At 42.9% G+C, this 25,575-nt stretch overlaps 1 protein-coding gene across 1 annotated transcript in view; it reads right to left on the bottom strand.

Annotated features, from left to right (window-relative positions):
* Positions 1-269: 269 nt before the first annotated feature.
* The window catches only part of LOC144105170 (vacuolar protein sorting-associated protein 4B-like), a 58,822-nt gene continuing 33,516 nt past the window's right edge, over positions 270-25,575 (bottom strand). Inside the window, exons 3-5 of the mRNA XM_077638327.1 lie at positions 8,551-8,644; positions 1,331-1,521; positions 270-333 (exon numbers count right to left, since the gene is read on the bottom strand). Coding sequence (XP_077494453.1) covers positions 270-333; positions 1,331-1,521; positions 8,551-8,644 — 349 coding nt within the window. The remainder of the gene's footprint in view (positions 334-1,330; positions 1,522-8,550; positions 8,645-25,575) is intronic.

Here is a 25,575-nt window from a genome sequence, read left to right as displayed (position 1 = left end):
CAAAGCAATGCATACGCTCACCAGTGTCTAAGAACGTCCTCAAAAATCACACCTTTTATATGCTTGGCTATATATTAAGAAGGCTTCACGAAAAGCAAACCACGCTCCTTCAATGACGGCCTCGCCAATTTAACTCACGCGTATTCCTTTCTCCGTAGTGCTTAAAGGCAGCGCTCTTGCTTCACGTACGTGCACACCTCGCTGAAGCGGAAGGGAATCCTCTTAGGAGAAGAAATTTTCCGGTTCTCCCTTTAATTTCGTAGCGCGTTTTACTGCGGCGTTGGGAGCATAGAAGGCGGACTAGCAGGGGCTGCCTCACGGGGTCCAATGGGACTAACACAAGTAAAACGGAGCAAAACAGGGCACGTGAAAGATGCAAGCATCATATCTTGCTGTACTTAAGCCATATGAGGAAAGCTTTCATACCAGAAACAAATAAATATGGGAAGTTTCGCCTCGTTTTACCATACACACTGAATCATGGGAGTGGACTCAGTCGGGCTGGTTGGTTCATGTTGAAAGGACGAAGAGCGTTGACGGACGGGACGGAAAAAGAGAGACACAGAGAGCATGTGTCTGCCTCTTCTTCCGTTCTTTCCGTCAGCGCTGTTTCGCTGTACCGTTCAACACTAAATCAAAACACCATAAACAACCAAAACATCTTTACTGTCCCCATTAAGGACTAAGTTATATTTCATCATTGCCGCACACTCTTTCTGTTCTTTGCCTAGGTGAGCTTTGTTATGAGCACTCACTATTTTTTTTAGGTTCAGCCACGTTGCCATCGTAAATTACGGTCTTCATTCTAGTTTGCTTGTTTCATTAGTGCAATTACTTCTTTTTTTTTATTTGGTCTTTTCCATACTACATAGTTTCATTCTCGATATGTATGTTTGCCTTGAATGTGCTCATGTTTCGCTGCTCTGCCTTCACCGGGCCTCGAGCATCTTTCAAGCTACCCTTGTAGCTTTTCGCCCGAGGTCCATTTCCTGTATGCATGGAAATAAACATTCAATTCAATTAAATATAAGCTCTGAACCTCTAAATCACCGTATTTCTCTCAATGTCGAATTAAATACCGAATACAGAGAAAGAAAAATGAAATTCAGCTTCCCTCGCTATCCATATCATGACATGCTGTATTCTTGGATATGAGACAGCAGTGTGCCGTCGTGCAACTTGGTTCATTTGTGTTAATAACGAATGCTCTTGTGAATAAGACGACATTTTGTTCCCGCTGATTGCCGTGCCCATTTTACAGTTTCTCGGGGGTGCAATCAGAGGGTCATATGCGCCCACTATTACCGTTGAGGGCGCGCCATTCACTCGCCTGTTGAGCAGCATGGGCGTGGACACGTAGTAGACGGTGGCCTCAGAGTTGCGCGCCACGATGGCGCTCACCAGGCATGTCTTGCCAGTGGCCGAGGGACCGTACAGCAGCACTTTTCGCACGGGCCGGCGATCGGGCGAGCGTGATCGTCGGCGCGTCCGGCAGGGAGTCAGGCCCGCCAGACGGAGGACCTGCGCGTCGGAGAGTGTGTGGCGCGGGATGCGTTCAGGTCCTTGACGTGCTTCTTGCCTTGCAATGGAAACCAGGGGGCCAGGGTTAAAATTAAGGCTGGAACAATGCTACGTCATGGATTGCACAAGTATTAGGGCGATACTGCTGAAAATTCCGTCGTGTTTTTGTCTGGAGTATAAATCTATTCTGCGGCTCTGATGCTTGGCATCGACAGACGTTGAGAAGGGTGGGGCAGAGAGGAACAGAAATTAGCAGACCATCCATATTAATCATTATGCGTGAGTATTAAAAAAACGATATTAGTGAAGTATTTCATGCCGTTATTCATTACACTCCGTAATTAGGAAATGGCGAGGTGAAGCGGGAAACACAAATATTTTTTAAAGCCAAGCTGTATGCCTATACCGTCCAAGGAAATTTTCGTGTCGTCGTCGTCGTGAGCAAAAAAACCACAGGAGTGGAAAAGGACCAAACAGCATAGAAATCGTATATGACACTGATCACAAAGGAGTCGTAATATTACAAAGTTAAGGAAAAAAATAAAAATAATAATAGGCTTAAAAATGGCTGCATTTATAAGCGGTTTATTTATTGCAAACATCGTACTTATAAAAGTTGTACATCATACTGATCATAAAGCAGTCAAATAAAAAGATATATATATATATATATATATATATATATATATATATATATATATATATATATATATATATATATATAGTGGCGAGACCATGAGGTACTTGACTGCTTAAAATAATATACATCGAAGTATACGCTTCATTTAAGGAAACATTTTTCCAAAAAGATTGGTCCTCCGATCGAAACGTCGATTAAAATAAAAAATTTTCCTTAAATGAACCGTATACTTCGATGTGTATACATACATATATATATATATATATATATATATATATATATATATATATATATATATATATATATATATATATATATATATATAACGTTCCCCTATGCACCTTGGTTTCGGTGACGGCTCCCTTCATCAGTATATATATATATATATATATATATATATATATATATATATATATATATATATATATATATATATATATATATACTGATGAAGGGAGCCGTCACCGAAACCAAGGTGCATAGGGGAACGTTATTTTTTTTTAATGTGTTGTGCTTATCAGTGGGGTAATATTACTTAAATTAATACATCGATTAAAGAAAATTACTTATAAAGCAGCAGAAAAAACAGCCATGCCGCCGGTGGGATGCGAACCCACGACCTCCGAATATCGCGTCCGGTGCTCCTACCAACTGAGCTACGGCGACGGCTGTCCAATCTGCTGCTCTCGTGGGTATTTATGTTTGTTTGGTGTACGCGAACTTTGAGAGTGTTCACCAGCGCCACTCTCGTCCATAGCGGCGGACGTAGCACGTCCTGTATTACCGCGAGCGTGACGTGGAACGTCATCTAACGGCGAGGGCGGAAACTGTGCGAGAGCCCTGTTATGCAACCTGTGGCATCAAGACTGCCAGAACCGAGATCCTCGTTAAGCTATTAGCAGACAAGGTAAAGTAAATGAGTGGCCAGTTTGACAAACTGATGAAGGCAGCAAACAGTCACCGAAACCAAGGTGCATAGGGGAACGTTATTTTTTTAATGTGTTGTGCTTATCAGTGGGGTAATATTGCTTAGATTAATAAATCGATTAAAGAAAATTACTTATAAAGCAGCAGAAAAACAACCATGCCGCCGGTGGGATCCGAACCCACGACCTCCGAATATCGCGTCCGGTGCTCTTGCCAACTGAGCTACGGCGACGGCTGTCCAATCTGCTGCTCTCGTGGGTATTTATGTTTGTTTGGTGTACGGGAACTTTGAGAGTGTTCACTATATATATATATATATATATATATATATATATATATATATATATATATATATATATATATATATATATATATACATATACATATAATACAAAAACCTTCACCTTCGTCATTAGGAGCAGGACGCACGCGACAGCGTGTTGCTGCGTTGCAAAGGAGTGCACGGAACGCCTTCGTCCGTTCGGCGTGACGCCTTGCCCGTTGGACAATTTAAGGATAGCAATGACGCTTGTCACACATATCTTGGTGGACACCCAAACCGCGCCGTACGAGAAGGAATATTCAGTATTTCCGACGAGCCGTGCCGAGAATTACAACTGCGCGTTCGGGTAAACATTATGTTTGCAGCGGCTTCGAAAGGGGTTGACGTCATTCGAATCCCTCGTGTGCATTGGAAACCGCATAATGTATGATAACGGCACCTGAAAAGAATACGAACCACGTGTCTTCTCCCCGCGTGTGTTTCCCGGTTAAGATTACGGTTGCATTTTCGTGTCGTGTTCATAAGGAAGAAACGCCCGGCTAAAAATTTAATGCAAACAGCATAGCTTCGCTGTCCAACCACCTTCACAGCGTCTATTGTAGCCACAAAATTTTTGAAATATTAAAGGTTTGAAATCTTGCATTGTATTTGAACATACAGCTAAAGATATAGCGCAAGCACAAGGGCAGACAGAAAAGTTCACAACACAACCGCTAACTTTCAATTGAAAATTTACATCGCCTTTCCACTAAGAGAAATTAAAAACACTCACATGTCCATCACAAGGGCTGGCAGCACGCCAGGAAGGTTTGGGTACAACACGGCCGCTTAGCAAGAGATAGCAAGTACGTGTAGCTTGACACATCAGTCGCAGAAGGAACAAAAGTCAAGCGATAAAGGAATCGCACACAGGGTGAAAAGCGTGTTTTATTATGTTAAAGAGAAGCTCGATTCCTTCGGTTGTGGCAGAAATTTCATTATTAAAGTTGACTTGTTTTCACGTATCGGGTAAGTATTGTGTTACTTGGTGTGCCTTCAAAATTTACCGTTCTGATGTTCGCTACTTTAGAGCCCAAAACCTTTGTTTTGTGGATGAGGAGGAGGCATTTCTTACATTCCTTAAAGTGCGCTGGTAGATTTGAGCCGTTCCCGTTCTTGAGGGACAAGGCATGTTCTTTTAGCTTGTTATTTAGCCAGCGTCCCGTTTGGCTTATGCAGGCCTGGCCACAACTCAGCGGTAAACTCTAAAACACACCTGCAGCGCACAGTAAAGAATGTGCATCTCTCCTTTATAAAAAAAAAATGAAGGGTACACATAGGCTCCGCCTTAAGGGCATGATGCGAGAGCTTTATTTGTTTTTGCTCATATATACCGAATTGCCAATTCTGTAGTTTACATTCATAGATCTCTAGGAGAGCTCATACCTCTCCTGGCACAGTGGTGTAGCGGTTAAGCAATGCGCCACTGCCCTGCGATGGCAGGTGCTGCCAACGGTGGGCGTTGTGCAACCCAGGTTGCGCCTCTTGAACAACCAATCATTAATTTAACTTCCACCTGCCACGGTGGGCAGTTTCCTCGCAATCCGGGCGTTAGGTTGTGATGACATCGCAATGTCACTTGACCTAGTTGGCCCACGTGCCTCCTAGGTTGCTTCTCTGGGGCTCTTTCACAGATATTTCGCTCAGGGTAAGGGACGCCGCCGACGGCGACGCTAGATTTTCTGCGACATAAGCTTTTTAACGCTGTAGGATTAAAATATTAATGCCCGTAGCAAGGAAAACTTACGGAGGGAGATTTTGGACATCGTGAGGAGCAAAACCGCAAAACAGGACGGGAGTGAGGCAGGCGATAACACAGGGCGGTACTGACAACTCAGTACCGCCCAGTGTTGTCGCCTGCCTCAGTCCCGTCCTGTTTTGCGGTTTTGCTCCTCACGATGTCCTCTCAATTGGCCTACAACCAAGTCCTTCTAAGGAAATTTTGGGTGCAGAGAAAAATAAAACAATGCTCTCTTGATATGTGCAATAATACTTTGTATAGGTTCGTGTGAGTGAGTAAGGATTCGTGTTTATACATTCAGCGTATTTTGTAAACGAAGAAATTGCGCTTTTTTTCAGCCAGAGTAAACGCGTTTTTCATCCAATGTGCACTTCATTTACCATTTTATTTCTGATGCTCCCGTGAGTGATGTCATCTAAAGCTTCACGTGCTTGCCATTCCTTGACAAGCGCCTTGATTGTATGCAAAACTACTCAATCGAGTTTTGAGTGAGTAGGTAGCACAAGCTGGTTTTCATTCTTTGCCTAGGTGGAAGGACCATATAAATTTCAGTTGAATGTTAATGTTTTTGGAGCGCCCTCTGCTTGCGCAAAATGTTCAGTACCGAAGATGCATTTCTTGACAACACATAGCAAACAAGAAAGAGGGAACCGCACAGCGCTTAGCCAACGTTTCGACAATAGGATTTGTCTCTATCTGGGCAAACATCATTGGGGTGGACAGGGGGGGGGGGGGGGGGGGGCGTGTTAAGTAGGCCCTTGCCTCTGAGGATTGAGGTCCGGTGAAGGAGGGTGTGCTGGGGTTCGTGAATTTCTAATTTGCCATCCAGGTGGGGTGGATGCTAAAGCCGATCAGATGGTTTACAGTCAAAGCTAAAATAAATATTTCAGCTCCACTGGAAGTGTGGAGAACGTGGGCTTGTGTATATAACACGTGTCCCCAACTAGCCTACACACTAGCCTACACAGTTTTGCCCCAACAATTGGGGCAAATTGAGATATTAAACAGGACAAAATAAGACCCCTTAAGAAAGTAATACAGCACTCAGGCTTGCACTAAATTCACAAGACATTAGCTCCATGTGCGCCTACATAATCCCTGTGAGCCTATCTGCATGCAAATCTTTGAATCCGGACAGAGCCCTGGCAATGTTTTGTTCCGTGGCCTGCAACAGACTTCGGCGTTCCACAGCCAGGCTTAGCGTGCGGTCCAGCTATGTGATCATTTTGAATTTCCTGCCTTCTTACCAACACTTTGGCTTTTGTAGCGAGAGCTACACTGGGCTACCAGTCCAGCATTTCGCGGTGCATGGGAGAGACCAGTTGTGCGCATACACCGTTACCATGGCAACCGGAGAGGAGGAAGGTGCGGCGTGCGCATGGCCGTCGATGCGGCCGCGCGCCCGCTCCACTGTTCGAGCCGAGTGTGACGTCACGCGGATGAGCAGTTGTGCGCATGCGCCGATACCATGGTAACAGAGAGGCCGCACCGCTGCAACTGAGTTCGTCGCCGCCTCGCCGCACGCCGCTCTATCACCCGAACCGCGTTTCGCATGCTCAGTATTTAGTTTAAAAGGCGAAGATGTAATGGGCGGCTCTATCACAACGTTTCACATCGATGCAGAGAAGGAGAGTCAAGCCGCTGCTAAACGGCAGTATACACAAGAGAAGACTAACTCTTCCGATCCTGAGGTTGCTGCCTGGCACTTGGCTACTCAACAAAGAGAGAATGAGAGTCAAAGGCGAAGAGAGCAGCGGAGACGCCCGAACAGAGAGAGGAACGCCTTTCCAAACGGAGATGCCAGACTTCCGAGTGTAACAGATGGCACACAGCCGCCGAGATGGAGCCAACGGAAGCCGTCAGTCAACGGGAACCAAGAGAAGAGGATGTGAAGGCCCGTCGTGCGAATGATCACGCCATTAGAGTTTAAAGCAAGCTTAGCCAGGCAAACATACCTCTCGCTACGTATATCCTGGCATAGCCGAGCTCAGCCACTGCCAATTTGTTTAGAGAGTTCTATTCAGCTCTAGTTACATAATGGCGATAAATTTAATTATATTTGCAGTACGTGAACTAGTGCTTTTGGACGTGAGCACAGGTCAGACCCAGTTTGCTTCATTGTGAGAATGGGCCGTAAAAGTAACCAGGCTTCTCCTCAGAAAGAGTGGGCCGTTTAGCTTTCAAATGAGCTTTATGCATTCCTGCTTTTCAGGTTCCCTCATTTATTCGACTCTTTTGTGTGGGGCGTCTTTACGGACAAAAAAAATTTTAGGTGGAACCACCGCTGCTTGATGCTCTGCAGAGTTCTCTTCATGCCTTGTTAGTGCCTAAAAGTAATTATTCTTTTTCTTTCTGCTCTTCAAGAGTATTGCGGACAACGATAAAACAAATCAAAGCTTTAAACTAAGCAGAAATTCATTATTGTTCCTTTAGGCTCTCTTAACTATTCCTCAAAAACCCAGGGAGCTAGCCCTTTGAAATTTTTTTATAGCTGTGAAAGAATGACTAGGTTTTAGAAACAAATCACGTTTTTTAACCCAAGCGCTTCCTTGCTAGTGCTACATGAGAATCGACAAAAGTGGCGTGCAGAAATCTGCCCCTCTCCGTGCGCTGACGAGTTCACCAAGGCACAGTATACATTTTTTTTTCCTCTTTCTAGGGCAGTGCAAATGTGGCAGGTGATTTTTTTCTAAACGTCCCGTTAATCTGATTACACGTTTAAAGCTCAGGCGGCCCTCAGCAGAAAAATGTCGGGTTTCGCTCCACTTTCCTTATATTTTGATGACAAAATTAAGTTTAAAAAATTTTCCTCGTAACTGCATTTAAACTCGTGGCATCAAGACCGAAAGCGAATCTAATCATGACTTTGAAGCGAACGGAGATGTGGCCCAGCTCGGGCCCCAGCATCGAAAACTATTTTCACGTACCTCCGTTGCTTGCGAATTCGGCCGGTGACAACATTTTGTGGTCTTTTCTAGCATTTCGAAGCTGTTTTTTGAGTGAAAGTGGCGTGTTCAATTGCCTAAACATGTACGGTTGTGGCGAACTCGAGCCCAATAACATGCGAGAAACGCGGAGAAGGGGATAGGGGCAACAGTGCGCGGCGGTAGACGGCGAAGAGAACAACCGCATGTATTTGAAAGCTGGCAAAAAACGTCAGAGGTAAAGGTCGGAAAGCAGCTACAACACTCTCGAAATACACAGAAGCAGTTGCAAGGAGCTAGAAGCTTCAGAGGTAACTCTGGTAGCATTTCTCGACACAAACCATGATAAAACCACGTACTGGAGGCTTTCAGAATGAGCAAACATTACGAAGCTTTGCGCCAAAACACTGTTATGAATTTTTGTTGCGTTATGTCCTTATATTTTTTTTTAACAGCCAATATACGTGCTGCTTACCTTAGGGACGAGCTCGACAAGGCCAATGTCGCTGCAAGGGCCGTAAGAGGACTTTCCGAGGACGAGCACACCTTCCAAGTGACAGATCATCTCACTGCGGTCAGATCGAGGTGGATATCAATCAGGTAAATGTCGCTCAGAAAACAAGTGCGATGGAGACCAATCGTGGTGTATCAGAAGTTAGAGCGAGTGGCTGCGTAGCCCTAATACCCTGGATCCAACCTCAGCCGTTGTGGCCGCGTCTAGGTTTAAGGGGAAACGCAACAGGACGCACGTATACGGTGTGTTATAATTGCGTGCTAAGATCTCCTGCTGGTCGAAGTTAGTCCTGAGACCTCCGCTACGGCGCCTCTTTAGATCCTCATTCTTCTGCACTCCTTCATCGTCAGTGCATGACGTTGGAGTCGTTGCTTTTCTATGACTACACAATGAGCACAAGAAACCGGACTTCCAGAAGAAAAGTGAAGACACGATGCCAATTTTTTCGCCACGTGGCTGAAATTTTTCAGCAGAGGCTCTAAATGGAACAATAGAACAACGGCTCTAAATGGAACAACCTTTGGTGTAAATGTAACTGAAGCGTTACTTCTCCCACTCTGTAACAGGCCGCAGTGGCTTAACAGTATTGGAAATAGTAATCGTAGTAGTTGGTGAACATAAAACGATCTGACCTGTTCTCCATGATTTCTAGCTGGTTAATCAGATTGTATACAGGGTGGCTAGTTTTTCTAGTACGATGTCCCCTCCATCCTTCAACAGATCTGCTGTTACCTGATCCTCCCCAGCTGCTTTTCCCCTTTTCATTGCTTCTAAGGCTTTCTTTACTTCATCTTTCGTTACTGGCGGGATGACGCATTGCTGTGCACTGCTGTCTTTCTCATTAGCGTTCTGATTACATTGGCTACTGTACAGGTCTGTGTAGAACTCTTCGGCTACGTTAACTATTTTATCCATATTGCTAATGACATTGCCCTGCTTGTCTCTTAATGCATACATCTGGTTTTTACCTATGCCTAGTTTCCTCTTCACTGTTTTTAGGCTACCTCCGTTCTTTAGAGCATGCTCGATTCTCTCCATATTAAACTTCCTTATGTCGGCTACCTTGCGCTTATTTATTAACTTTGATAGCTCCGTTAGTTCTATTCTATCGGTAGTGTTAGATGCCTTCATGTTTTGGCGCTTCTTAATCAGATCTTTCGTCACCTGAGAAAGTAAGCGTAGCAGGGGGCGGCAGAATGTTAGATGGGCGGATGAGATTAAGAAGTTTGCAGGCAAAGGGTGGATGCAGCTGGCAAAGGATAGGGTTAATTGGAGAGACATGGGAGAGGCCTTTGCCCTGCAGTGGGTGTAGTAGGGCTGATGATGAATCAGATTGTTAATACAGAGATGCCAAACTAGCACTGACAATCCAAGTCGCCAACAAACGATGGTATTTGTTGGCGGGGGCTGAACGCAATTGCTTGTTTTCATCCACGCCTGCAGCTCTAGCTTTAAAAACAATGAAATAGACAGTGAGTTTTACAGCTCTCGGCGAAGGTGACATGAATGCCCCGGTACTTGTAAGATGTCATAGATGCGAGATCAATATTGTTCAAGTGAGACGTTGGTAGGCTGCTAGCCGTTCGAAATATGCCCTCGTTCGGTCACTCCTCTCCTGAGAGCGCTCTTTTCTGCACTAATTGTGTAGTCCTTCATTGTTTCCTTCAAGGCGCACCAGAGGCGCAAACTGGGAGTGACACAGCTACTTTGTAGCCTTTCTCTCTTCATAAACCTACTTCATATTGTGCAGAGTTCATTGCTTGGAGGAAGCTGAACTCACAAGATTACGTTATGAGAAAACATTCAGTACGCCGGTGCGTACAAGATTTCAGCCAATGGCTGCCGCATGAGAAAAGAAATAGTTTGCTCTTCAAACAGAAGAAAACGTTTAGCGCGTGAGAGCAAGCACACGTGGACTTTTTAAATTCCGAAAGGTTTTCTACGTACTGCCTCCGGGAAAACTTCGTCTTAAGGGAGGTTATTCCTGTGACCGGCGGCGACTGCAAGTTTAATGTTCACAGAGCACCAGCAGATTTTTATAAGTGCTATGCCAATGGACATAGAGGCCCGTGTACTGTGCGATGTCAGTGCACGTTAAAGAACCCCAGGTGGTCGAAATTTTCGGAGCCCTTCACTACAGCGTCCCTCATAGCCTGAGCCGCTTTGGGAGGTTAAACACTCATAAGCCAAACCAAACTAAGCCAAAGACACGGACCCATAACAGCGCTATTTAATAGAATGAATATACCTGTACAAGACCCACGAATATTTCTCTTACAAGCGGCTGTTAAAACTGAACAAATTGCGAAGCGAGCAAGCCATTGGTCGATAGTAGCATTGTAATAGCCCAATACATCGAAGGAAGGGAATGACGCTGCACAAGTGTATGGTATGTTAGGGTGGTGAATGAAGCCCGACAAAGGAAACGAAGATGTACACGAGTATGATTGCTTGCACTCGCCGCCTGTTGAAACAGAAAGCCATATTATATTATGTATTCTAGGTACGTTTCGACCTGTACATCTTCTTTATTTTTCGAAGGCTTACACTTGTTCGCTCATTAACTATTTTATAATCTCAGTATGCCCTATACTAATCGTTCACACGCTTTTCCTGGCAAGGTCTTGTATGTGCGTTGGGTTGACGCGCTTATCAGGTGACTTCATGTTTTTGAATGCTTAGTCCACAGCGCATTTCCTTTTGAATAAAACATATAGAGAAAATTTTTATGCACAAATATATGTATCATGTGCAAATCGAGCTCACCCGAAAGCCGCTGACGTTGTGATTCTTTCGAATGCTCAATTCAGGCGGCAGTATGACAGGCTGCGCCATTCAAACCCTCAATCCAGTGAAAGAGAAATGCTCAGAATATAACCAACCTCTATGTATGCCCTTCATTGAAAACGAGGAAGTATTTGACTGAGTCGACATCATAGCATTCATGCAGGCATTGGTAACCAGGCTGTAGACGAGAAATAAAATAACGGTTGAACAGTGGCCAGAGTGCTACACTAAGAAATTAATAACATACCGATCAGAAAGAGAGTTAGCCACGTAGACGCAACCTCTCTAATACTACGCACTGTGAAAAACGTTTTCCCTTCCGTCTTGACGCGGGCTACAGTCATCGCCATCATGCGTCGCGACGGCGAAGGCTGGACGAGGGTAAGCTCCTTCGTGGCGAAGCGGAAGTAGTGACAGCAATGACACCTAGAAGGCTATGCGGAATTCCGTACAGCCGCTGAACTCTCAGCACCCGGTCAGCGTTACCGTTGCAATGTGGCCTATTTTGCTTATCATTGCAAGTGGGTCCGTTCCATTCGGGAAGCCATTAATCTCGAGATTGTTCACGCGTTGGTATTGCTCGAGCTCTTCAAATCTTTGTGATAACCGGGCGTTTTCGCTTTTCAGTTCCGTGTTCTGCTTCAGCAATTCCTTCATTTCAAGCCTCAAATTCATGATCTCAGCAATAGTATCTTTGACATCATTGCAAATATCAGTGCAGTAGGATACACCTTCCTTAAGGTTCCGCATTTCTTCCTTCAAGTCACGCCTCAAATTCTCGAGAGCTTTTGTCATCTCACGCAAATATTTTATATTTATGGTGTCCTGTTCCGAAGGCACGCCGCCCCCGTTAGCAGATTTCATTCTAATATTTTTTCCCGCCATTAGACATGACAACACATGCACAATACAGAACGGGTAACAACAGTTGGTTGTTCAGCACCAGCGGACTACAAAGATTTACAATTTCAATATAACAGCCTGAGGGGTGAGTTGGTGCATGATGAAATGAACGGCTGCGCAAAACAGGACACAGACAAGAAAGAGACACCACATGCGCACACTACCAACTGTTTATTCTATGGAAAGGTGGCATATTTAAACAGTTGCGCTCAAGCATGATACTCATCCCATTACCACTTCGAACCCAGCACGTGGTATGAAAAGTCGCTACATCAGGTTAACAGACTATATACTGCAGATTAGACTAACAGATAACTCTGATCAAAGGAATAAAAAAAAACGAAACAAAGGGGCCATCTCTTAGCAAAAGCAGTGTCAAACAATCATAGCAACAGCAGAGTCATACAGGAGAAGCAAAAGCAGTCAGAAACCAAAAAGCAAAATATAAAAAGTAAAAAACCAATAACAATCGTAGCAAAAGCAGCAGCTTTAGATAAGCAAAGGCAAGTTGACATAATTTTCCTCGATTTCGAGAAAGCATTTGACCGCGTCTCTCACTTCAAATTACTGCTGAAACTAAGGCCCATACTAAATAACACCTTAATTAACTGGACTCAAGGATACCTCTCTTTACGGAAGCAATGTGTTCAAGTCAATGATGCAGCTTCTTCTTCCGCAAACGTTCACTCAGTCATTCCACAAGGCTCCGTTTTAGGTCCGCTATTCTTTCTGATTTTCATAAATGATATCGTCAGTGACATAAGCGTCAAGACCATGCTTTTTGCAGACGACTGCGTCCTGTATCGTGAAATACGTAATGCGAATGACCAGGCAGTTTTAAACACCTCTCTATCTAAAATACAAACTTGGTGCTCGAATCGGCAGATGACTATTAATCTTAAAAAGACCGTGGCAATGACCGTTACACGCAAAAAGAACCCTTAACATTTGCTTATAACATTAACAACCAGTGCTTATCTGTCGTTTCCAGCTACAAATACTTAGGAGTTATTATTTCATCAGATATTAGGTGGAATCAACAGGTAACACACACCAACTATAGAGCTATGAAGAAACTTGGATTTTTAAGGCGTACGTTAGAGAACGCTTTACCTGAAATTAAAATTTTAGCCTACAAAACATTTATCCGACCCGTCCTAGAGTATGCCGCGATTGTCTGGGATCCACATACACAATCTAATATTACCAAACTTGAAGAAAGTTCAAAGAAAATTAGTTAGATTCATCTTTAACTCATACAGCTGGCGCACGTCACCATCATTACTTCTATAAGCTGCAGAACTGGAAAGTCTCACATTGAGACGTTATCGGGATAGGATTTATTTATTTATTTATTTATTTATTTATTTATTTATTTATTTATTTATTTATTTATTTATTTATTTATTTATTTATTTATTTATTTAGGACATACTGCAGGCCCAGTGAAGGGCCCTGGCAGGAGGGGCACAATAAACACAATACAAAAAAGCACAAAACAAAAATCAATGAACGGCCTGTTCAATGGCATCAACGTCAACTGTTGATGATGGTGGTAACTGATTCCACTCGGTAATGGTGCGGGGAAAAAAAGAGAATTTGAATATGTTAGTTCTGGCAAAGTAAGGTTTTAACGATTCAGTGTGCCTGTTTCTTGTTGACCTGGACGTTATCGGTTGGAGATACAAATCGGGGGCCATTGACAGTTTGTTAGTTTTCAATAGAAAGAGAAATCTTAACCTTAGTATTCTACACCGAGTTTCAAGGGACTGTATATTATGTTGAAGCAACAGAGCAGATGGTGAGTCAGTGGTGCGATATTTAGAAAATATAAACCGAACTGCTTTGCGCTGAATTCTTTCAAGGGCATTAATGTTAGTCTTTGTGTGAGGATCCCAAACAGTGCATGCATACTCAAGTTTTGGTCTAATCATGGTGTAATATGCCAATTTCTTAACGTTGGGGGGAGCTTGTTTTAACTTGTGCCTAAGAAAACAGAGATTGCGAAATGAAGAAGAGCATACGGTTTCAGTATGTTTATTCCAACTAAGATTATTCGTTAGTGTTACTCCTAGGTACTTGTATTCTTTGACTTCTGAAAGGTGCCGAGTGGGAAGATTATATGAAAAGAAATGACTGTTTCTTTTATTAGTAATCCGCATAAATACTGTCTTGTCAGCGTTTAGTTCCATCCCCCATTTAACGCACCATTCACTAACATTGTGTAGGTTATGATTAAGTAAAATCTGGTCGTCTTGAACTTTAACTTCATTAAACAAAACACAATCGTCGGCAAACAACCTAATTTGAACAGGATGAGAGATGATGTCTGTAATGTCATTAATATAGATAAGAAACAGTAATGGCCCAAGGACACTGCCTTGCGGGACACCAGAAGTGACTGGAAGTTTGTTAGAACAATGACCATCGACACTAACATATTGAAATCGGTTAGATAAATAAGCCGCAACCCAATTAACAATAAAAGAAGGAAGTCCTATAGTTTCTAGTTTATGGATAAGCTTATTGTGCGGAACTAAATCAAAAGCTTTCTTAAAATCTAGAAATATGACATCTATTTGGCCGGAATGGTCCAGAACTTGAGCGAAATTGTGAATTACGGATGTAAGTTGGGTGACCGTAGAAAAGCCTTTGCGGAAACCATGCTGGAAAGCCGATAATTTGTTGTTGTCATCGAGAAATGTTTTAATGTAATTGGCTATGATATGTTCAAGAAGCTTGCAGCATGAAGAGGTCAACGATATGGGACGGTAATTATTAAAGAATGCGGTATCACCTGTTTTGTGTATGGGAACGACACGGGCCACCCTCCAATCGGGTGGTAGACTTGAAGACAAAAGAGAAGCACGAAAAATGATAGCAAGAAAGTGCGAAACCATCTCAGCATAACGATGTAAAAATGAATTAGGTATTTCGTCAGGCCCAGGAGTTGCTTTTGTTTTAAGATTCAAAAGCATTGCAAAAATACCAGGTTGAGATACGAGATCGTGCACAGGCTGGGAACAAGAATCACGAGTTGTGAAATTATTTGCAGATTGGGAAAACACACTGTGAAAATATGAATTGAACTTGTCAGCAATATCTTTTTTGTTGGTGAGCAACGTGCCCTCATGCATCATCGCAGGCAGGGATTTTTTTTCTTTGCTTAAAAAATTCCAAAATTTCTGAGGAGCGTTACGAATGAAATTCGGCAAAATGTTTTGAAAGTAATGTCGCTTAGCAGCCGCAACAGCCTTGTTCAAAGAAGCCTGCTTCATTTGAATGATGTTGTGAGGGACACGGGCTCTTCTTAAGCGTTTAAGTTTTCTTTTGAGATGCAAGATTTCTCGCGTAATCCAGGGATTAGATTTGCCACTTTTTTTAGCTCTTGATGGAATAAATTGGTTGATACAATATGTGCATATGTCTTTAAACTTGATCCAGAGATCAGATGTGTCAGTTCCGACAAAGGTGCTGAGACACAGATCCAAACAATCTAATACACTCTCATCCCTGGCACGCGAGAAATCTTTTACAAGTACGGTTTTGGACGGTACGGCACATTTATCAGCGACGAAATCGCAAGTGAAATACACCAACTCATGATCAGATAGTCCTTGATGGATCGAAACTGAAAACATTTCAAAAGAGCGGTTCACAAAAATCAGGTCAAGAATGGAAGCAGATGAGCCATGAATACGTGTAGGTTGTCCGACTACCTGTTTCAAATTGTGACACAGCATAATATCAAATAAGTGCTCAGCATTTGCGCAATGTCGTGAATTAGATGAGGCCAACTCCCAATTAGTGTTAGGTAAGTTAAAATCACCGACAGGAACTACGTTTTTATGTTTGAATGATGACATGTGTTCCGACAAATCGCGTAGAAACTGAGGAGGGGAATCTGGAGCTCGGTAAACAGCAAATAGAAAAATGGAACGGCCCCTAAAAGATAGCTTTAGGGAAATGCTTTCATGGTCATCAATTTGCCGAGTTAAAGTCGCATGAATATTGTTTTTAACTAAAACCGCCACTCCACCACCTCTTGATAATCTGTCACGCCGATAGATTTGATAAGTTGGAGGAAAAACGTCTTTGTTATCTATTTCATCGCGAAGCCATGTCTCCGTAATGATGACGATATGTGGATTGTACCCAAGAAGGAGTGCCTCAAGCTGTTCGCTTTTGTTGATTATACTCCGCGCATTAATGTTAATAAGTCTTAATTCCTTCTGGATCCGCGCACTACGTCATTCACTTTTTCGTGTGTTCCTCGATGGCAGTTTCACTCTTGCGCTAGTGGTATCATCCCACGAAAACATCTGGCCAGCAACGAGCAATTTATCATTGATTAAGGTCACCTTCATTTTCTTGTCTCTCTCAGTTTTAGTACTATCCCATAATAGTTTTCGTTTCCTGAGGGTTTCCTTTGAGTAGTCATTCTGAATAGATACTTTTTTTCCTTTTAGCTTGTGAGCGTTTTTAAGGACTTTTTGCTTTTCATTGTAATCCTGAAAAAATATGATCACAGGCCTGTTGACCGTGTTCTTTCCTAAACGATGAATTCTACCGACAGAAGTGCAATGGACATCAAGTGTTTCCGAGAAAATTTCAGTCAGAACCTTCTGTTTTAGATCAGATTCTGTCTCATCTGGTTCCTCGTTTACACCAAAAACGACTAAATTGGAACGTCTACTGTAATCTTCCATATAGACCAGTTTCGACTGCAAGGCGTGAATTGTGCGTTCCATATTATCAATACGTTCTGTTTGTTTTTCAAAATCCGCAAAGCGAGAGTTTAAGTCAGATATTGTGTTTTCCAAATCTACTTGTTGTGTTCTGAGTGCTACAATCTCTGCTGTTAACTTGGAATGAGCTGTAAGCAACTGCTTTAATAGTTCTGTACTGTCCTCATTTGAATTATCAGGCCCAGGGTTACATTCAATGTCACCACATAAAAGCAGCGCGCAAACACAAAACACGTCTTGGGCAATGATGACACATCGTTGTGGGCACGGCAGGACCAAAAGACCGCGGCAATCACTTCTAATTGTAGTAGAATAACAACCAACCTGTGCAAAGCAGAACAACGAAGCGTAAGGCAACATGCCTATGTGCGGTCCGCTGTGCCCACTGAAGTTGAAGCCTGGCTGTCGGTCTTTTAAACGAAGGTCCGGGCAGGTCACATGGAACGGGGGCGGTGCTTGAAGAAGGTAATCATTCCGCCAGGAAATGAAATCTCCCGCATCTGTTGTCAAATAATCTTGAAGGCACGTGTCGACTGTAGCGGTATCCTGATGAAGAAGCAGTTTGGACGGACCGAGCAGAAAAACCTGTGCAAAGCAGAACAACGAAGCGTAAGGCAACATGCCTATGTGCGGTCCGCTGTGCCCACTGAAAATGAAGCCTGGCTGTCGGTCTTTTAAACGAAGGTCCGGGCAGGTCACATGGAACGGGGGCGGTGCTTGAAGAAGGTAATCACTCCGCCAGGAAATGAAATCTCCCGCATCTGTTGTCAAATAATCTTGAAGGCACGTGTCGACTGTAGCGGTATCCTGATGAAGAAGCAGTTTGGACGGACCGAGCAGAAAAACCTGTGCAAAGCAGAACAACGAAGCGTAAGGCCACATGCCTATGTGCGGTCCGCTATTTACTCTATCATAACCAGTTGGGAATAGAAAAAAGTTTATACATTCTGCGGGCTAACCGCCGCTCTACGCGCTCATATCACACCAAAAAAGTCCTAGATTTTTCGTGCAGGACTAACGCATTTAAAAATTCCTTTTTTCCGCGCACTATTTGCGATTGGAATGCGCTATCCGCCGACACGGTTGACTGCCCAACGGTTTCGTCACTCCTCTGTGCACTTGCGCATAAATCCTGAGTGACATGTGCCTCCCCCCACAAAAATGAAATTCATGTTGTAAATAGTATCTTGTGTGTTTGTTTTTGTTCTGATTTATTATTCAGCGTCCTGTATCTTGTTTGCTGATTTTGATGTTTTTGAATTTGTTGATTTGTGTTGTCCACTCCTGCCCAAGGCCTGATAATAAGGCTGGCAGTACCTGTAAAATAAATAAATAAAGTTCGATTTATTCCTCAACAAATTATCAAGATACGGTGTCCGCGGTAGTGCACTAGATCTTCTAAATAACTATCTGAATGATCGTTATCAGTTGGTGAAAATTAATGATGCGGTATCAAAACACGGGAAGCTAAAACAAGGAGTACCACAGGGATCACTATTGGCCCCATTATTATTGCTTGTCTATATTAATGACATTGTCGAAATATATGGTTCTGCTCAAACTATAACGTATGCTGATCATACGAATGCCTTCTCTTCGCATAACCTACTGACATTAGAATTTTCTGTAAACGACTACCTTGTAGAACTTTAAACAGGTTAAGATAAAATGCCCCAAAAACAACATATGTCAATTTAGTCCTGCCAACAAACCTTTACACCATAAACTTAACTTGAAATTTGAGAACACCTTTATAAGACAAGTTCAGACAAAAATTTATCAGGGTTTTGTTTCACAAAAACATGAGCTGGTTTGTACCCTTAAGAAACCTGAGTGAAGAACTTGCCCACACAGCTGGATGTCTTTACAAAATATGTGCGCTCATACCTCTCTGGCTAAAAAAAAAATTATTACTCACTTTTCTTAGTCCAAATTAACCTAAGGCTTAATGGTTTGGGGCACGACTGCACAATACCCATTATACTAGGCTGATTACATTCCAGAAGAAAATCCTTCGCTGCTTTGAATCTTATCGTGGTAATGCACAGGACTTAACAACCGCTCCCCTGTTTAAGAAACATGGCATCCTAAAGGCAGAATAGTTGTATTATTTAAACGCACTACAAGTAATATATCGAAGAAACTGTACGGAATTCATGACTCCGATAACGCTGAATACCTTTTGAGGCACCGAAAACACCGAGCACCGAAAATCCGAACAAATTATGGCACGCAAACAATCGTGTATTAAGTACCTGCGATCCTAAACAAATTTGAAGGTAAGCTGAACTTTGAATGCAAATTAAAAGCATTTAAACGCCAAGCTGGAGAGAAATATTATCTTGCAAATTTAAGTATAGTCATAATTCAACAGTGTGTTTCATGTTTTACTGTCGTCTCACAAAAGAAACAAAAAACTCTGTGCAACACAAAATTACTCTATTAATTACTTTTATCTCGCTTTTGTGCGTTTCAAGAAATATGCAGTTTTACTGACAACCTAAAAAGTGCATTATATGTTTTTGCATAATTTCGTACAACAGCTATTTGTGGCAAAGCTATTACCGGGGCCAGTTGATTGATCATTATGCGAAGGAATGCGCAAAAAGCGGCACAAGAAGCGGCACAGGACCACAATTGTAGGTAAACAGAAAGAAAGGATTGAAAGAGAGATAGTCGAAGCGTTTTTAATCGAAAAGGCGGAAAATGGAACGTGTGTAAGCACTCCTTCTATTGCACTTACAGAAACCGAAATTGACATAAGTGCAGATGCTGTGTCGTGGTGATGGTCACGTGTTTGATGATGGGAAGGTTGCATTTTCAAAAAACTGACGTTGCGTATATAAATGCATCTTCCGTAAGGAATAAAACAGTTTAGTTTGCGCATGTGTCGTGTCTTCTTGTGCCGCTTTTAGCTCATTCCTTCGCATAAAGCTATTTGTGCTGTTTGTAAGTAATTGTATGTATGTATGTATGTATGTATGTATGTATGTATGTATGTATGTATGTATGTATGTATGTATGTATGTATGTATGTATGTATGTATGTATGTATGTATGTATGTATGTATGTATGTATGTATGTATGTATGTATGTATGTATGTATGTATGTATGTATGTATGTATGTAATTATGTATGTATGTAATTTTGTATGTAATTTGCGCAGCGTCCTAGGTGGTGTGATTTTTTATTTGTCAATTGTGTGCAACAGTATATGCAATACGATTAGGTACAAGTGGCAGATGTTGGTTTTATCTTTTGTGAATACAGGAGGCATACTTTATTCTTTTGTTCTAAGATTTGTATTGTATCTGTACTGCTGTGGACTGTTTAGGGTCAGAGGCCTCGTCAGGCACCACCAGCCTTTAGCATCTGTCCCAGCATCAGCCTCTGTGTTCCGCCTGATGCTGAAATAAAAGAATGAAAAAAAAAGAATAACAGCAGTTCACGATTGGTAGTGAAGTCAACTTTTTAGGGGAATCCCCCAAGGTGGAGTAGATTGGTAATAAGGGAGTAATTACTCATTATAATTCACCCGAGCGCAGCCATACGGCTACAAAGAAAAGCTGTACAGCTTTCTCACAAACTTCGTAGTTAATGAAAAACTCGTCCTGGTTCGGGGTTCGAACCCGAGACCACCGCTTCACCGGAGCAGTCGCTCTACCAACTAAGCTAGCCGGGACGGCAAGCATATGGTAGAGCAAAAGGTTATTAGTCTGGGCTAGTCGGTACATTTCTTGTCTGTCCGCCCCTTTAGTCCCGTCTTTTTGCGCTGCACCTCTTCTTATGGTAGAGCGAGAACGAATTCATCAATAACTCGAAGTGGGAACAGTGTTCGTAAAATATTTGACCAACACTGTTCGCACTTCGAGCCATTGAGGAATTTGCTCTCTCCCTACCATAAACTTGACGTTCTGGTTAGCTCATTTGGTACAGCGACTGCCCCGGCGAAGCTGTGGTCCCGGGATCGAGCTTCGAACCAGGACGAATTTTTCTTTAACCACGAAGTCTCTTAGAAAGCTGTATAGCTTTCCTTTTTAGCCGTATGGCTGCGCTCGGGAGGGTGTCAATGAGTAATTACTCTCTTATTGGTAGTGAGGTGCTTAAACTATGTCACGGATTCCCAGAGAACACTCGGGCTGAGAGAATGGACGAGGCGACAGGTGTACCCACACAGACGCACATTTAATACATCCTACGTGACACAAACACTAGCACTCAAAACTAACAAAACTAGCACAAAACACAAAGACTACCAATACACACTACCCGGGAACACCAAGTCTACAAGCGTTCGGCGTTCGTGCTTACGGTTCGGTGCTGATCAAGCGTTGCATCCCCAATCAATGACATCCATGTAGCCGACGTCGAGATGAAATTCGAAGTGCTCAGGCTGGCGTCGCTGGCGGCGTCGTACGAGCTCCCGGTCCAAGTGCCACTGGAGGTGTTGCTGGTGGTGATGGCGTTGCGAGTACCACCCGGATGGGTGGCAACAGCGCTGGAGGAACCCCTGGCCGCAGCAGGGGGTTGCGTCATCCGTTGTCTCCCCGGAAAGGGTTCAGGCACGGCAGGACGTCCACGGTGCGGCGCCGTAGAACTCGGTATCACCGCAGCAATATCCGGCGTTCCTCTCTTCTATCCGAGGTGTTCCTGACCCGCGGGAACATCCGCTTCTCTGTTCTTCCCCCCGTGGCACGCTATCCCTCGCGCTTTTATAACTTTAGCGTTTGTACACGCCATGCTCGTCGTCGTGGTATTCGTCTTCTCTTTATCACCAATCATCTCTTCCCATCTCAGCGAATACTTCTTCTTCATTATCCATATTCTTCGGCTAATACTCGTCATGCTTATTTATTCCTGGATTAATACACACCATTCTTATCGTCATCCTCGTAGTCTTCTCCAAACTTATTTATTTTATACGTCCATTTGAAACTTCCTATTACATAGACAAAATAGTTAGAAAATATGTATATTTGGGGCATGTAATGACCGCTGATCCGGATTATGGAAGGCAAATAACTAAATGTATAAGAACAGGGTGGAGCGCAGGTGGCAGGTTCTCTCAGATCATGAAGAGCAGCTTACCAATATCCTTCAAGAGAAAAGAGTACAAAAGCTGCATCTTACCGGTACTCATCTACGGGGCGGTAACATGGAGACTAACGAAAAGGGTTCAGCTTAACTTAAGGACAACACAGCGAGATATAGAAAGAAAAATGATAGGATTAACGTTAAGAAACCGGAAGCGGGCAGAGTGGGCGAGGGAACAAATGCGGGTTAATGACACCGTAGCCGAAATCAAAAGGAAGAGTGGGGCTTAGGTAGGGCATGTAACGCGAAGGCAAGATAACCGCTGGTAACTAATGGTAACGAAGTGAACTCCAAAAGAAAGCAAGCGTAGGAGGCGGCGGCCCAAGCTAAAGTGGGAAGACGAGATTAACAAGTTTGCAGGCATAGGTTGGGTGCAGCTGTCAAAGGAGAGGGTTAATTGTGGAGACATGGAAGACGCTTTTGCCCTGCAGTTGGTGTAGTCAGGCTGATGATTATGATGATAAAGATGATTTCGGTGTGAAACTAATTGCTTAAAGAATCCTTTGGCTTCGAAAATGGTGGAATACTGCAATAGTTTTGCAGGTCCGATGGCTAGTATTTCATGAAACGACTCTTTGTGTGCAGCACTGAAAGCTTAGGGCTCAATTTCCTTTTTTTTCATTTGCATTTCTTCTGTTGCTGTGCCTTTATATGTTCTTGGTTTATTTCTTTTCTTACTGGAAAAATGTGAACTGTCATGGCTATCCTGTGTGTAGGATGACCTGCATTGAAAATTTGTGTGCGGCGAATGTTTGCGGAATTCTTTTTAGCCCACCACATAAATGGGACTAGACAGCGCCGGTTCTGTCCTCTTTATGTGCTGCGCTGAGAAGCGTACTACCTTGAAAACATGAAACAACTAGTTCTTCAAACAAACGCGGCAAATACGGGGTACATAGCTGCATTTGTGGTTGCTATTTTGTTTTTTAACCTACACCTCCAAACTATAATGCCTGATTGCTATAGAATTTTGCATAAATAAAAATATCTGGGCAGGCAAAGTAGAACGGTCGGTCTAAAATGTTTTATCTACAAATCTACAGTAATGTTCATAAGTGGGGAATTGAACCGGCGTGGCAGAAGCAGCGCCACTGAAGTTTTTCTTTCTGCTTTTGCTGGCACATGGAATCTCTGCTTTGGGGCAATCTTTCGGCAGCGCTATGGCATGCGAGACGCCTGCGCTTTTTGTGGTGCCCTTTGTGTCTCGTCTTGCGGTCCATTCTTCGCGGAGTTTTAAAATAACTGAACTCAAGTGCCAACTAGCCCACATTCACGCGTTACATCACCGACGAGTTCACGCTTGTGGACTGGGATATACGCCGACAAATCGAGGAACAGAACTTCGTCAGCTGCTGACCGAATACGATTCAGCAAGCATCACCACTGAATTCGACGGATGTCCCATGCCGGCCTATGAACATAAGTGTAGCGGTCGCATTATCGACAGCCTGCAAATACCTGTATCTGTCTGTAACCCAGAGGGGAGAGGAACCGGCATGCAAGAAGCGGTGCTGTCAGGATAAGACTTAGGCCAAGCCAAATGCAATAGAACTGTCAAATGTTGAAAGTACACATGCCGTGCATGATCTCAGCAGCTGTATCGTGTCAACAGAATCAAGAATATGAAGTCCTGACCAGATGGACTGAGCAGTTGAAGAAGGCAAGAAACGATGTGAAGAACAGAAGCAGATGCCATGTTCAGTAATAAAGGTCGGCCCTCTGCACATCCAGAGGAGCCGTTTGACTATGCTTCTTTTTGGTGCCCAGGATACGAAACCCAACGAGTCAAATGAGAATTCTGATGAATCTGTTATTGATGTGTGCGAATGCAAATTAGGTATTTAATCAGTAGAACTAGAAAATGCTCACAGATTAGGCAAATTCAAGTTTTGCCGCAATCGCCTTTTAATGGCGAAATTTGTTTGATGCACTGAGAAGGAAAAAAGATTAAAGAGTGCTCACAAACTGAAAGAAAGTGATGTCCGCATCTCAGAGGACTTTCCTGGCGAAGTACGTAAAAAAAGTAAGCACCTATGGAAGTTTGAAAAAGCGTGAGAACAGTGCGGTGACAAGATCTATCTCAGGTACCACACTCTCATTATAAACGGAAAGAACTACTTGCATGATCATAATACACGTGAGGTAGTACTGGTAGTAGGGATTAGCATTGGTTCCGCGAATGAGGTAGAGATTAGCCCTGGCCCTACGATGAGGTACTACCGGTCACGAGAGTGAACCGGAATAATGCAAAAGTGATTTCCTCTCTTGTAATTAAAAGCCATAGAATTAAATACGAGGTTGATGAATTCGCAACACTTGTTGATATGGTTAAGCCATACGTTACCATCGGTACTGAATCATGGTAAGCAAATTAAGTAGCTTATGGCGAAATATTTTCATATTGCTTCAATTGTTACAGAAAGGACACAGACCTGCAAGAGGGAGGTGTGCTTATTCTCGCGGTTACTAGGGTTTCTTCTCATCAGATAAATGCAGAGGCCGATAAAGTTAAAGCTGCGTGGTGCAGACTGGCCTTTAATAAGAGAGTTCTAAGTGTGCGTTCTTTCTACCGCCCGCCTTATTCATCCATTGACGTACTTACGCAATTGGCAGCAGTAGTTAACGCAGTTCAAACAGATTTCATGGTTATTGTAGGTGAGTGCGATCTGCCTATATTGGAGCCGTCGACCTCATTTCCTATCTTCTACGGGCTGGTATAACCAAGAACAGACTAACGTCGCTGCATTTTTTGCATTGCGTCAAACTTATGCAACGGAGACCTTGAAATCATATCTTAGATTTGTTTTTCACGAATCAGCCTGAATTTGTCCGCTGTACTAAGGTACTGCCTAGAATAAGCGATCAGTGTTGTGTTTCGCGAAATGAGTGTTGAACACTTAAGTTCCCGAACGGTAAACAGACGAGCATACAAATACAAAAAAAGCATGTGCTGTGGAAATCTTCCGTTAATAAAGTTTATTATCATAATTATTATTAAGCAAGATAAACAAAGATTTGAATGAGTACAGAAAAGTCTATGAAAGATACGCTGAGAGCTCCAATGTAATTCAACTACCGTTCATAATTAAGGAAAATTTGTTTGAACTGCGGCAGCGGTTTGTTCGTCATAGATATTAAAGAACAGGTAAAACTAACCCTTGGTTTTCTCAAAAGTTACCTAGTCTTACACGCAAAATGCAAGGAGTTTATACTACATTTCAACAAAAGCCAACCATTGAAAATTTGTAGAAGCCACAAGAAATCATCGAAAAAATGGAAATTGCAGTCAGAGTAGCTAATTATTCATTCGAAGTTTCAATGCTGTAGAAACTGAAATATAATCCAAAAAAATTATGGAAGCCATAATAGACAAATGCCAAAGGCACTGTAGCTTTACTATCTCTTATGTATGGTAACAGCTTTCTTGATATGGCGCAGAAAAATATTGGCTT

This window comes from Amblyomma americanum, chromosome 9, assembly GCF_052857255.1.
Source record: "Amblyomma americanum isolate KBUSLIRL-KWMA chromosome 9, ASM5285725v1, whole genome shotgun sequence".
Lineage (NCBI taxonomy): Eukaryota > Metazoa > Arthropoda > Arachnida > Ixodida > Ixodidae > Amblyomma > Amblyomma americanum.
The sequence above is the reverse complement of the archived record's forward strand: the minus strand, read 5'-3'. Positions and strand labels throughout refer to the sequence as shown.